Here is a 12,356-nt window from a genome sequence, read left to right as displayed (position 1 = left end):
CTGCTGGTCTAGCTGTGAGCTAGTTGGGGAAAATGGCCAGTCTGAATTTCCAGTAGCCCCTGCTTACCATGAGCGGGACAACCAGCAGCAGATACCCCACCACTTATTCTTTCTAGAACACAGTCAGATTCTGGTCCTCGAATGCTCCCAGTCTCCCCAGACAGGCAGAACCCTCCTATGCCCAGGAGTCCACTCCAACCCATAAGAATGGCTTAAGGCAGGACTGAATCTGGAGGAGGGTCATGTAGGGGTCTGTGAGTGCTTGGCAAACATCCCTCTGTCAGCCTTAAAGATAAAACTGCCAGTTATTTTACCAGCAAAAGATGTGTTTATTCAGGAATAACTAAGAATTGCAACGGAGGACAAGCAAGCTATGGCAAAACCATATGCATGTCCAATCAACAAAGGAAAGGAACATTCTATTATGGAGGAGGATGTTGGGAGGGGTTGTTTGGAACAAAAGGCTATTGGAGAAAAGCAAGAGTTCTTAGCAATGATGGTTTCTCAGTGGCTGAGTTGCAGGTGTAGTCAGTTTCTTATAAGAGATACAATGTATGTCTTTTCCTGTTGGGGGCTTGTAACTGACCATTCTTTCCTGTTGAGATACTTGTTAGGTCTATAATTGATACTTTTTGCTGTAACTGACATTGAGTAGTAAGTTTCCTCTACACAACCTCCCCATCTAGCATCCTGAGTCCATTTTAGTAAGGTTTCCCTTTATTAATTTTCATACCTTCGTCCTCCCCAAACTGTATATATATAACAGTATATATAATATAGTAGGTAAAGGCTTAGATCTTGGAGCCTAGCTACCTGGGTTCAAATCCCAGCTCCGCCATTTACTAAATTGTGTGACTTAGGCAGTTTCTTCACCAGTAAAACCTCAGATGAGTGACCTTGGGGTGGGCACCTCCCACTCGTGTGGCAATGAACCTTTCCAGACTAGCATCTGTCCAGGAGACCTCAAAAGTAAGACGCCAGGGGTGCCTGGGTGGCTCAGTGGGTTAAAGCCTCTGTCTTCGGCTCAGGTCATGATCCCAGGGTCCTGGGATCGAGCCCCATATCGGGCTCTCTGCTCAGCAGGAAGCCTGCTTCCCCCTCTCTCCGCCTGCCTCTCTGCCTCCTTGTGATCTCTGTCAAGTAAATAAATAAAATCTTTAAAGAAAAGAAAAGTAAGAGGCCACTTTATTATTCTTTTTTTTAAGATTTTATTTATTTATTTGACAGAGAGAGATCACAAGCAGGCAGAGAGGCGGGCAGAGAGAGAGGAAGGGAAGCAGGCTCCCCGCCGAGCAGAGAGCCCGAAGCGGGGCTCCATCCCAGGACCCTGGGATCATGACCTGAGCTGAAGACACAGGCTTTAACCCACTGAGCCACCCAGGCGTCCCATACCACCCTATTATTCTTGTGTCCCACTCCCAGCCACTGGTCTGTTCATTCAGCATTAAATTAGTGCCAAGCATATATTGCCTTGCCCAGTGCTGGGACCAATATAAGGCCTTACCCATTCCAAGCTGTACAGGTTTGACTTGTTTTTAATATAAACCTTGTATTTGAGTGTACCACACAGACAGAAGAGGGCACAGACCACAGGTGATCAGTGTCATGAGTTTTCATAAGCAAACATACGTGTGGAACCAGAACGCAGGTTAAAGAACATCCCCAGCCAGATTCCAGGAACACTTAATTCTGTAACATCTCTGAAATCCGGCTGCGTCTCCCAAGCACTGGTGAGTCATAATTTAATTCGCAGTACTTTTTTGTCTCTCCTGGTGATACATACAATAATGGTGCATTTTTTGATCAACGGTGACTCAGGACCGACCGGCAGTAGGAGGAAGAACAGCAACAGCAGCATCTAATATTTGTAGATGCGTCAAGGAGCCAGGCACTTTGCAGACACTTGAATTCTCTTTGCAACCCTGCGAAATAATGCATTTTTAGTCTGTTTAAAGATCGAGAAAACTGAGACCCAGGAAGGTCAAGCCACTTGTCCACAGTCAATACTTTTCTGCTAACCCCTTGCCTGCTGTAGGCAGTGCTCCTGGGGATTCAGAGGTTGTGTGATAGAAGGTCTTCTACAGGATAAAGCCTACTGAGGGGGTCCCAGCACACTGGATTTCTGGGGTTTCCTAGCAGGGAGTGGGGAGGTGGGTGAGTGATACTGACAGGCCCTTCCTAGACTCAGCTTGCCCCTGGAGACCTGGCCAAAGTGGGGTGGGGAGTAGAGTGGAAGGTGAAGACCAATGAAAGAATTAAAAGGAACCCAAGACTCCCTCCTTCTTCAGCTTCTGTGCCTGTGGGGGAATTCTTAAGGAGCAAAGCCAGCTCCCACCTCCTACACCTCCACCCTGGCCCTGCCTCTCCTTTGCTCCCTCCCCTAACCCCCAGCTTGCACCTCGGATGGCTCAAAATTCTTCCACTGGCCTTGCAGATGGATGTAGCCTGACCTCTCAGGATTCCTCCTCACTCTTATCTTTCTCCCCACTCTCCTCCTCCTCCTCTAAAGGCAGGATACCTGAGGGTTTGAATCCACCAGATTTCAGAAATGGGAAGGAGTAGAATCCTCTTCTAAGGCTCTCATGTGCAGAGGCTTCTATCACTCCCTTGGAAATAACTTTAGACACCTGGGACAGTTTTGAGTTGTTCCTTTTTTCCTGAATGCTAGAAGAGGAGGGGGGACCCCATGGCATCTGAGTTGAAAATCAGTTACATATTGTTACCGCTGTTGTAGAGATGAAGAAACTGAGGCTCAGAGGTGGGGAATCTTGCCTAGGTTCTAGAGCCAGTATGTCCAAGTCTTTGCCTCTTCCATTGCCACTGGCCGGGACTTGGTTTGTGCTGAGAACTGGGCAGAACCAAATTTTAAAATCGAGAGAGGGGTCCTGCCCATCAGGATCCTGGTGTATGAGTTGTGTGCATGGAAAGTATGTCTGACCATTGAGTATTTTCTTGATCTACTATTGTGTTGATTGGACTTTTTTTTTAAATAACTAAGTAAGTAAATGAATAAATAACTCCTGCTCATTCACCATGTTCAACCTCACACCAAGTTTCCCCCAACTCAGGGCCTTTGCACAGGCTGTTCCTACTGCCTGGAATGTCCTCCCCCGAAAGATTTACTGGCTGACTCCCCTCTCTTTAGGTTCTGCACAGCTGTCATGGCATCCTGGTGGCTTTCCCTGAATGTTCCATCTGAAGGCCGTTCCCCCTCAGCATTATCACAGCACTTGTCACAATCTGTAACTACCTCTCATTTCTATTTGATTCCTGGTTTCGTATCTGTCTCCTCCACTAGAATGTTGGTGTCATTAGGTTTTCTTCCTGCTGCTTTAGCTCCAGCCCTAAAAGTAGCGTTTGGCAACAAATGTTTGTGGGAAGAAAGAGGGGGCAGAAAGAAACAGAGAAATAAATGAGGGAACAAATGAGTGAATAAATAAATGAAATGGGAGAGATGAATAAAAGAGACTTTGGGGATAAAAGACCCCACATTTCCACATTTGGAATATAAACCAACTGAGACTCGGAGAAACAAAAAGATGGTTATTTTATTTTGGTTTCAAAATCCTTATGTGAGGAGAACCGAGATAGTCTGTATATAAAGGGGCCCTAGCTACTGCTAGTCAGAATTAACTGCATTGGAAGGGTTGGCGGGGAAGAAACAGGACCTGAGAGGCCTGGAGGCCAGGAGTGGGGGGCACCAAGCAGCAGCTGCCAGGAGAGAAGGCTCAGAACAGGTGGGGTGGTTGACTCAGTCGTCCCACTCATCGTCCTCATCCTCGTCGCCGGCCTGGTCCTCCCCTTCATCTGGAGGGAGAGAAAAAGTAGGACTGAGGATGGGCAGAAGGGTTCAAAGGCCCGGGGTGGGGTGAAATTCCTGGGATCTGAGAGGTCAAGTCTCAGGGTTTGGGGGGCTGAGGTCTCCTGGGGGCCATACAGCTGAATGAGGGAGGGGCCCCTCAGAGGAGGGAGAGTTAGGGAGTGGGCTGGAGTTGGAATGGAAGTGAATCTCGTCAAAAATGTGGTTAGTTGGGGGGCGCCTGGGTGGCTCAGTGGTTTAGGCCGCTGCCTTCGGCTCAGGTCATGATCTCAGGGTCCTGGGATCGAGTCCCGCATCGGGCTCTCTGCTCGGCAGGGAGCCTGCTTCCCTCTCACTCTCTCTGCCTGCCTCTCTGCCTACTTGTATCTCTCTCTGTCAAATAAATAAATAAAATCTTTAAAAAAAAAAATGTGGTTAGTTGGGATATCACTCTCACACAGGGGTTAATGTTCAGTTTGTCACTTAATGGGGTGGATTCAAGGATTATTAGCAGAGGCAGAGTACTTTACAGTATTACTGTTTCATAGCAGGCTAATGTTAATGTTACTGACCCATCACGGGTTATCGATGATCTCACTGTAAAAAGATGAGGTTTGTGAAAATAATCGTCATGGAGCAGATTCATACTAATCTTGCAGATGTATCCTGGGATTAACGTGAATTACTATCGCCAGTAATAGGTTGAGGTTCACATTCCCCTCCTCTAATTGTCCCATAATAGCAATAGTGTTGCCACATCAGGGGACGAATGTCAGCGTTATTATAGAAATGTTGGGTTGGTTATGGTATTATCACCACATTACCAGCTCAGGTCCCTCTACTGACACCTGGAGTTCGTGTTAATATTATTGTCCATGGTGGGGTTCCTTAGAATAGCATCGCCTACGGGCTAATGGTAACACTTCCGTGCATCCGGGATTCCTATTAATATTACAGACATGCTCTGGCCTTTATGTTAATGTCATCATCAAAGAGAGAGTGAATCATAGGATTGTTCCATGATGACAGTGTTAACACTGTCAAAAAAGGAGATTGATAACAGAATCACAATGGGGTGGCGGTCACCACGGTTGGTAACCAGTGGGGTTCTTTTTCAGCCCTCACTGGCCCGGGGGGAGTGGGCGTGCAGTCCTGGCAGCGGGCGGGCTGTCACCTGACGAGTGGATGGCTCGGCTTCTCTTCTGCATCACGTGCATCAGGGCTCCCACCAGCCCCTCTGAGCTCTGAGGCGCGGGCTGCAGTGCTGAGTTCTCGGGGGCCCCAGGCGTCTGCAGCAAGGAGGGTCCAGCACAGAGGGTTCAAGGCCCATGATGGGAGCACTCCTCCCTGCTCCTCCCACGTTATTCCCACTCCCATACACTCCAGTCCCTTCCAGGATTCCCAGCCGGCCTCTCCCCACTACCCTCCCCACCCTGTCACTGAAATGCCAAAAGCCTGGGACCTCTGTCAGTTTCAGCCCTGCCCCAGATATCCTGACTTGACTGACACCCAAGTCCCAGACCCCCCCCCAACAATCCTCCCTCTCACCCGTCCTCACCTTGTTCAGCTGAATTCCCTGGCGGATTTGATCCAAAAGTGCCCCCCGACCTCCACCGGGGGCCAGGTTCCCCACAGGCCCCAGAGCAGGAGGTGGGGGAGGGACTGGCCCATCCGCAGAGCTGGGGGGTGGAGGTGGTGGGGGTGGGGGTGGAGGCACAGGGGGCCCTCCAGATCCAGGGGGCGGAGGGGGTGGTGGTCCAGAACGTCCAGTGGCTGGAGGGGGTGGTGGTGGAGGGCCCCCTCGGCCTGGGGGTGGGGGTGCCCGGGGAGTTGGTGGGGGCGGAGCACCTCCCAAAGGTACAGGAGGCAGTGGACCAGAACGACCCTTGTTGCTCCCCATAGTGGGGGGCCGGGGAGCCTGGTTTCCTCCTCTGGACGGCGGTGGGGGAGGTGGAAGAGGCTCTGAAGGGGGCAAATAACACAGAGGTACTGTTAGTTCTCTTCAGAGCCTCGGTTTTGCTCATTTGCAACACAAGAACCCCAAGTGACCAACTCCTGATTCAAGCAGTGTAAGGGTTTCCATGAGGTCTGAGCGACTGTGGTGTGTTTCTTAGGAATAAGCCACTGGGGATGGAGAAGAAGGGGGGGTGCTCACCCTGACGCCTCATTTCCTGCCGCACAGCCTCCAGGCCACCCTGGTCCTCAATGAAATCATAGATGAGTTTGGAGGTTTCGGCATCTGTGAGCTGAGCCTCACTGATGCCTGCCCTGGAGAACAGACTCCGCAGGTCTGGGTCCAGGTTGTTTACCTGTCCAGGAGGAAGAAGGCCAGGGCAGGGGAGGGGGGAATAAGGCAGGGAGGGGAGGGGCACCAATTATCACAGGGTCTGTCTACCCCACAGGGGTATCTGAGAGGAATGTAAAAAGGGTCGGGGTCTGGGGGTAGGTCTGAGCCAGTGGACTATGGAAGTGTAGGTGGGTAGTCAAATGGGTGAAGGGGTCTTTGGAATTACTCACGTCAAATCCATTCTGGGGGTCCCACCCCACGTGGCTGACATGTCTGGGGGAGGTAAGGAGATCCCAGTGAAGCCCCATTGCCCTTCCTTCCCTTCCTTCCTAGTGAAGCCCTCTTGCCCTCCCCCTCCCCAGAGGGACTCTGAGAGGCCAGAATGAATAGATGAGTCCTAAGTGAATGAATGAGTGACTGAATGAGAACAGTAGTGATGGAATTAGAAGGGGTCCATGGGTTGTAGTGCCCAACTGTCCATCCATCCCTTTTTCTACCATCCATCCACACATCCATTTGTCCACCTAGCCATTTGCATTCACCTGTCAGAACACCGATCTCTCGTACAATTTGTCTTCCTACTCATCTGCCCACATACATCTGTTTACTCATTTGTCTGCCAACCTGTCTTCACACACACTTGTCCATCTACCCATCCATCTACCCATGTGCCCACCTGTCAATTCATCCACTCTTTTGTCTGCCTGTTCATCCATACACTTCTACTGATCTACTGAACTGTCCATTCATCCATGCATCTGGCCACCTATCCATCCCCATCCACTTTCTCTGTGAACCAACCAGATATCCATCCATCTGTCCACACACTCATCCACTCACCTGCCCACCTCCCATTTACCCATCCACCCATCCATCCAACCACCTACCCATTCATTCTCCAACCAACCAATTCATGCATGCATGCATCCATCCATCCATCCATTCATTCGTTCGTTCATTCATTCAACATTCATCCAACCATTCATCTACCCACCCGCACATCCACTCACCTATCAGCCCACCCATGGTGCGAATAAGCTGAAGCAAGTGAGGTGTCTAGGATGCAAAATTTAAGGAGCCCCTCACTCTCAGAGTCATGAATTGCAGTTGCATGACCCTTAGAGTAACAGCCTCTATATATTTTGCAACCTTGGTGCCTTGCTTGCTTCTCCCTAGACCTGGCCTCACACCCACCCACCTATCCACTCACCTATCCACCCACACACCCAACCATCTGCCATCCTTCCATCCACCCAGCTCTCTTCCTGTCCATCTTTTCATCTGCCCCCACCAACACGGATTGGTGGGACTAGTGGGGAGAGGTTCTCACTTGAATCCACTCGGTGCACCAATATCAGCCTTGCTGATTTTCTTCTTCCCTGAGCGTTTCTTATCAGCTGGGCCAGGCCCAGGCGCTGGGAGCCCACGGTATCGTGAACTCGTGATGTCGGGGTTCTGGATGTCCACTGTTACTAGCCCCAGGGACAGTTGGCCAGATGCTGGGCCTGTGGGGAAAATAGGGTGATTGAGCCATTGACCTACTCACCTACCAACCAAAGCATAGGGGCAAGAGACAGGACAAGTGTTGAGGGAATCTGTATGTGTCTGATGGTCATGGAGGGAGTGGGTGAGGGGTCCAATTAGGGCTTATAGAGAAGTGGATGGGTGGGTTCCACAAACCATTCTTACCTTCACCAATTTGTTTCTTTATTCATTCACTCATCTGATCACTTAAGTATTGATTCATTCGTTCATGGCTCATTGACCAATTAACTAAATTATTCAGTCAGTCAGTCAGTCATTGCTTTCTTCACCGATTGAAATGTGTGTTATTCATTTATTCACTGTTCAATTCATTCGCTTATTCGTTAACATCCATCCATCCATTCATCCATATATCCACATACTCATTCACCTACACATCTGTACATCTATGTTTTCGTCTTCCCATCAATTCATCCTCCACTCAACCATCTATCCACCCACATTCCACCCACCCTTTTGCCCACTTATCTCCGCACTCCTCCAGCTACTCATCCATCCACCCACTCCACACCCATATGTCCATCTACTCCCCCGCCCACCTCTCCACCCAGAGACACAGGGAAGAATCCGCACTCACCCCCTTGGTCTCCACCTGGGTGTGGGGGCAGGGGTGGGAGCCCTCCTCTTCTCTCTGGAAAGATGGAATGGGTAGAGAGCTATTACAACTCTGCTACAGTTTCCTGGGCTATCCCCTTAGTGCCCTCCTTGAACTTGAGGACTCACCTTCATTGGCTGGTGCCGGTGGTCGGGGTAGCTGCCGTCTGTCTGTGGAGAGACAGGTGGACTGGGAACCGGAACCATAAGAGGGGCTTTTCCAGCTCCCTACTCTTGCACACACTTCCGCCCAACATCCTTTCCACCCCGAAAGCCTCCTCACCTCCACTTTGCCTCTGATTCCTTTTTTGGATCTTCTCCTGCACCAGGGCCCGGAAGACCTGGGCCTCGCCCTCGTCTGCAAAGTTCAGCCCTGCCTGGCAGGCCTGCACACATCTTGGGCTCAATAGCCTTCCAGGCCCCACCACCATCCCACACCTTTCCCATCTCCTCCCCACATTCCACCTGGGGCCCAGGGGTCACTCACATCTCCAGCAAAGGTGTGGAAGAAGGGGGTAGGAGTGGAGTAGACCAGCTGTGAGTACAGCTCTTGTTCCCAGAGCAGCCGGCCAGTCTGGAGAGATCCGGGGCGAGAGGGGGGAGTGCATTAGCACAAAGACTTGCCCTGGGTGGCAGGCCTCTCTTATTTGGGCAAGGAGAACGGTGTCCTAATTTGGTGCCCCAGGATCAGATCAGAGACTTCCAGCTTATTGTCAGAGAGTTGGGGGGTCTAGATGTCAGGTGTGGAGGGCTGGGGTACAGTATGGGAGTTAGACATGCAGTCAGGGATGGGGAGTTGGGGTTCAGGGCCCTAGAGGTGGGACATGGGGGTTGAATAGGAGGATTTAGGGCTCCAGTCCTAGGAAACTGAGCCCATTCACAGACTTCATCTTACACCCTTCCTTTAGTGGGGGCCTTCATTTGGGCAAGTAGGGCTCCAGTACTAGGAGCTGGTGTTGAGATTTGAGGTTCAGACACACAGACCTGAAAGTTCTGGGGGTGGGGGATTCAGTCAAGGTACATGCAATCTGACGTTTAAGAAGCAGAGCTATGGCTTAGCAGCTAGGCAAAGATTTAGGGTCCAGAAATTTTGATGGGGGATTTCTGGGACCCAAAAGCTTGAGTTTAGAACAGATTTGAGGTTCAGGTAAAAGTATAGTGCTCATTTTTTTTTTAAAATTCATAAAACAGATTAGATTTGGGAGCTATACTAATAGTTGGGGGGTTATAGGTCTTGACCTAGGGATTCTGGGGGTCAATGATCAAAGACAAAGAAAGCCAAAGCAGAGTTTGACATCTGCATGAAGTCTTTGGTTCTGGGGCTCAGGGGTTCACTGATCTGTCCAAGGCCTTGGGGCTTTGGACACAGATCTGGATTTGCGAGTTGAAAACTGGTTTGCACATCCAGCAGGGGGGATGGGGGTCACCTGAAGGCCGTAAAGACGGATGAAGTAGGACTTCTGGGGGTTATCCTTCACGAAGCACACAGCCCCACAATGCTCCTTGGTCCAGTGTTCAGCTCCAGGAGGCAATGCCAGGTACAGTTGAACAACGGCGGTGGCCAGTGTCTGGGAGGGAAGAGCAGGGCTCAGGGGAATCTGGTTAGCCAGAAGGTCTAGTTCTTCCTTGTCCACGGCTGTCCTGGCTCTCAGGGAAGAGCCACAGCCGGAGGGAAAGTAGATAGGCATCACAACCGAGATCTTCCTGGGATTGGTAAATGGGGGTAAGTGGGTTTTAGGAGAGGAGATGATGGAGAAGGGAAGGAAGACCAGAAGAGGGAAAGAAAGCGGAGGAAAGGAGAAGGATGGGGAATATGAGGAGGCAGAAGAGGAGGAGAGGAAGATGAGGAAAGGGAGGGAGACAGGGAGGGCCAGGAGATCCCCAGCTCACCCAGCATTTCCGACCCAGCATCTCGAAGAGTCGCTGGTTCTCATGGTCCTGGAGCAGTGTGGAGGGTATGTTCTGCTGAACCCCTGGTCCTCCGCGACCCCCAGACCTGCCTCCCACAGGGCCCCCACTCATGGTGCCTCCTGCCCTTGTCCTCTTCGGCCAGGCTCTGGGTGCAGGGTAAGAAGAGGAACTTCCGCAGTGCGCAGGGGAACAGGAAGTACAAAAAACCACAAGGGAAACAAGTCCTCCAGGGGCCTCTGGGTGGGCCCGGCCTCCTCCTCCCTCCCTAGGACAGGCTCGGACCCTCCTCCCTCAGAAAGGGGCCCTCCTCCATTTGGCTGGTTAAGACCCATTTTTGGGCCAGCTCATGTCCTCCTCCTTCTTTCTTACTCCCTGAGGCCCATCTCCCTCTGTCCTCCTCCCTCTGATTGGCTGGGAGCAAAGGCCAGGCCACTGCCGCACTTCTGCTGGAGGACACTATGGTGGGGAGCAGTTGGGGGGCTGGGCAGCCTCCTTCCTCCCCAAAGCATCCAGCTGGTCTGGGCCTGAGGCCCACGGCCCCTCATGTGGAAGGGTTACTGGGTTAAAACTTTTCCTCTAGTGACATTGTGAGGGGCTGGGATCCCACCCCTCTCCTGAGACCCCCAGTAATGCTCGGGCACCCAGCTCATTTCCCCATTCCTTACCCCTGCCCCCCCGCAGTTCCCAAAACACTTTCTGCTTCTCTTCCCTTCAGGCAATGTCTTATTTAATCCTAATTGCTTTTGAACCTTTTAAAGTCTGGATTCTTGGGGTACCTGGGTGGCTCAGTTGGTTAAGCAGTGGCCTTCAGCTCAGGTCAGGATCCCAGGGTCCCGGGACCGAGCCCCATATCCAAGGAGCCTGCTTCTTCCCCTCGCCCTGATTGTGCTCTCTCTCTGTGTGACAAATAAATAAATTTTTTTTTCTTAAAGATTTTATTTATTTATTTGACAGACAGAGACCACAGGTAGGCAGAGAGGCAGGCAGAGAGAGAGGAAGGGAAGCAGGCTCCCCGCTGAGCAGAGAGCCCAATGCAGAGCTCAATCCCAGGACTCTGGGATCATGACCTGAGCTGAAGGCAGAGGCTTTAACCCACTGAACCACCCAAGTGCCCGTAAATAAATAAATTCTTAAAAAATAAAATAGAAGTCTGGAATCTTCAGAGTCTTGCTTTTTTCCCCCACACAACATCCTACGTTTATCCAGCACTGATGGAAGCCACTGAACATATGTCCCAGACAGTGTTCTGACCTCTGTAAATACTGAACCCCTTAAATCCTCCTAACAGCCTACGGGATATACACTCTTCCTGGGTCCATTTGTTAGTGGGAAGTGAGGGAATTGAAGCACGCTGATTTTCCCAGTAGCTCCCGGCTAGCAAGTGGCAGAGTCTGGATCCTAAGCCAGGCCGGCTGGGTCCAGAGTGCATACTTTCCATCACTGTGCTCCGTGCCTTCTCTCTGATCTATATCTGCCTGTAACAATGACCGTTCCTTTTCACTGCTACACAGTATTCCATTGTTTGTACGATTTGTTTATTTGTACTGTCCTGATAACAAATGTTTAGGATATTCCTGGCTTTTGCTCCCTTACACATCTCCTGGTCCGCACAGGTAGGCATACACTCGGGAGGGGAATCGGGGGTTGGGGGGAGGTTTGTAGGGTTTGCCTATCTCCGACTTGACCAGATGATGCCAGATTGTTCCCCCAAGTGGATGCTAACTCAACCCTCATGCCTCCCTGGGCCTCAGTTTACTATTTGCAGACAGGAAGCTCCCAGCCACATACAGCAGTCTGGGGGAGCTGAGCGGGTCTGGGGTGTGACTGCCGTCCCCAGGTACCTGAAGGCAAATGGCACTTCTCAAGGTGGGACCCACGGTTCTGCCCAGAAACCTGGCTCAAAGCTCCTTCCAGAGTGGCAATTCCAAACTCCCTCCCTCCCCTCCTCACAACTCAGCTTCCAGTACCCACAACTCACCAGGCAATTTCGTACCTCTGGGCCTGGAGCGCCTTCCAGCCCGTTCATGGGGCAAGGCCCTGCTTTCTTCCTTAAAAAGCCATCACATTAATTCATTTTCATACTGCTTGTTGTTCTCCTGCCGGGTGCCAAGCCTATCTCCGGTATCTGGCACAAACTAGACATTCAATAAACGTTTACTGAAGGAATCAATGAGAGATTAGTGATTTAGTGTTTTCTGAGATTTTTCTAAGTGCCTTACA

At 51.0% G+C, this 12,356-nt stretch overlaps 1 protein-coding gene across 1 annotated transcript; it reads right to left on the bottom strand.

The window, feature by feature from the left end:
- Positions 1–1,284: 1,284 nt before the first annotated feature.
- On the bottom strand, positions 1,285–10,282 carry WAS (WASP actin nucleation promoting factor). Its single transcript, XM_045996515.1, has 12 exons — positions 10,116–10,282; positions 9,653–9,793; positions 8,713–8,799; positions 8,509–8,611; positions 8,355–8,396; positions 8,209–8,262; positions 7,417–7,591; positions 6,317–6,359; positions 5,955–6,108; positions 5,358–5,761; positions 4,974–5,088; positions 1,285–3,807 (listed from the first exon to the last, which is right to left on the bottom strand). Exons 1-12 carry the CDS (start codon positions 10,245–10,247, stop codon positions 3,752–3,754), a joined length of 1,506 nt encoding a protein of 501 aa, XP_045852471.1. The 5' UTR covers positions 10,248–10,282; the 3' UTR covers positions 1,285–3,751.
- Between the last annotated feature and the right edge of the window lie 2,074 nt (positions 10,283–12,356).

The sequence above is a fragment of the Meles meles genome, chromosome X (assembly GCF_922984935.1).
Source record: "Meles meles chromosome X, mMelMel3.1 paternal haplotype, whole genome shotgun sequence".
In the NCBI taxonomy this organism is placed as follows: Eukaryota; Metazoa; Chordata; class Mammalia; order Carnivora; family Mustelidae; genus Meles; species Meles meles.
The sequence above is the reverse complement of the archived record's forward strand: the minus strand, read 5'-3'. Positions and strand labels throughout refer to the sequence as shown.

Coding starts and splice junctions, on each gene's coding strand:
- WAS (XM_045996515.1), bottom strand. CDS start 10,247: ATGAGTGGGGGCCCTGTGGGAGGCAGGTCTGGGGGTCGCGGAGGACCA. Junction 8,397..8,508: donor GAATCAGAGGCAAAGTGGAG/GTGAGGAGGCTT, acceptor GTCTCTCCACAG/ACAGACGGCAGCTACCCCGA. Junction 6,360..7,416: donor GGTGCACCGAGTGGATTCAA/GTGAGAACCTCT, acceptor TACCTCCCCCAG/ACATGTCAGCCACGTGGGGT.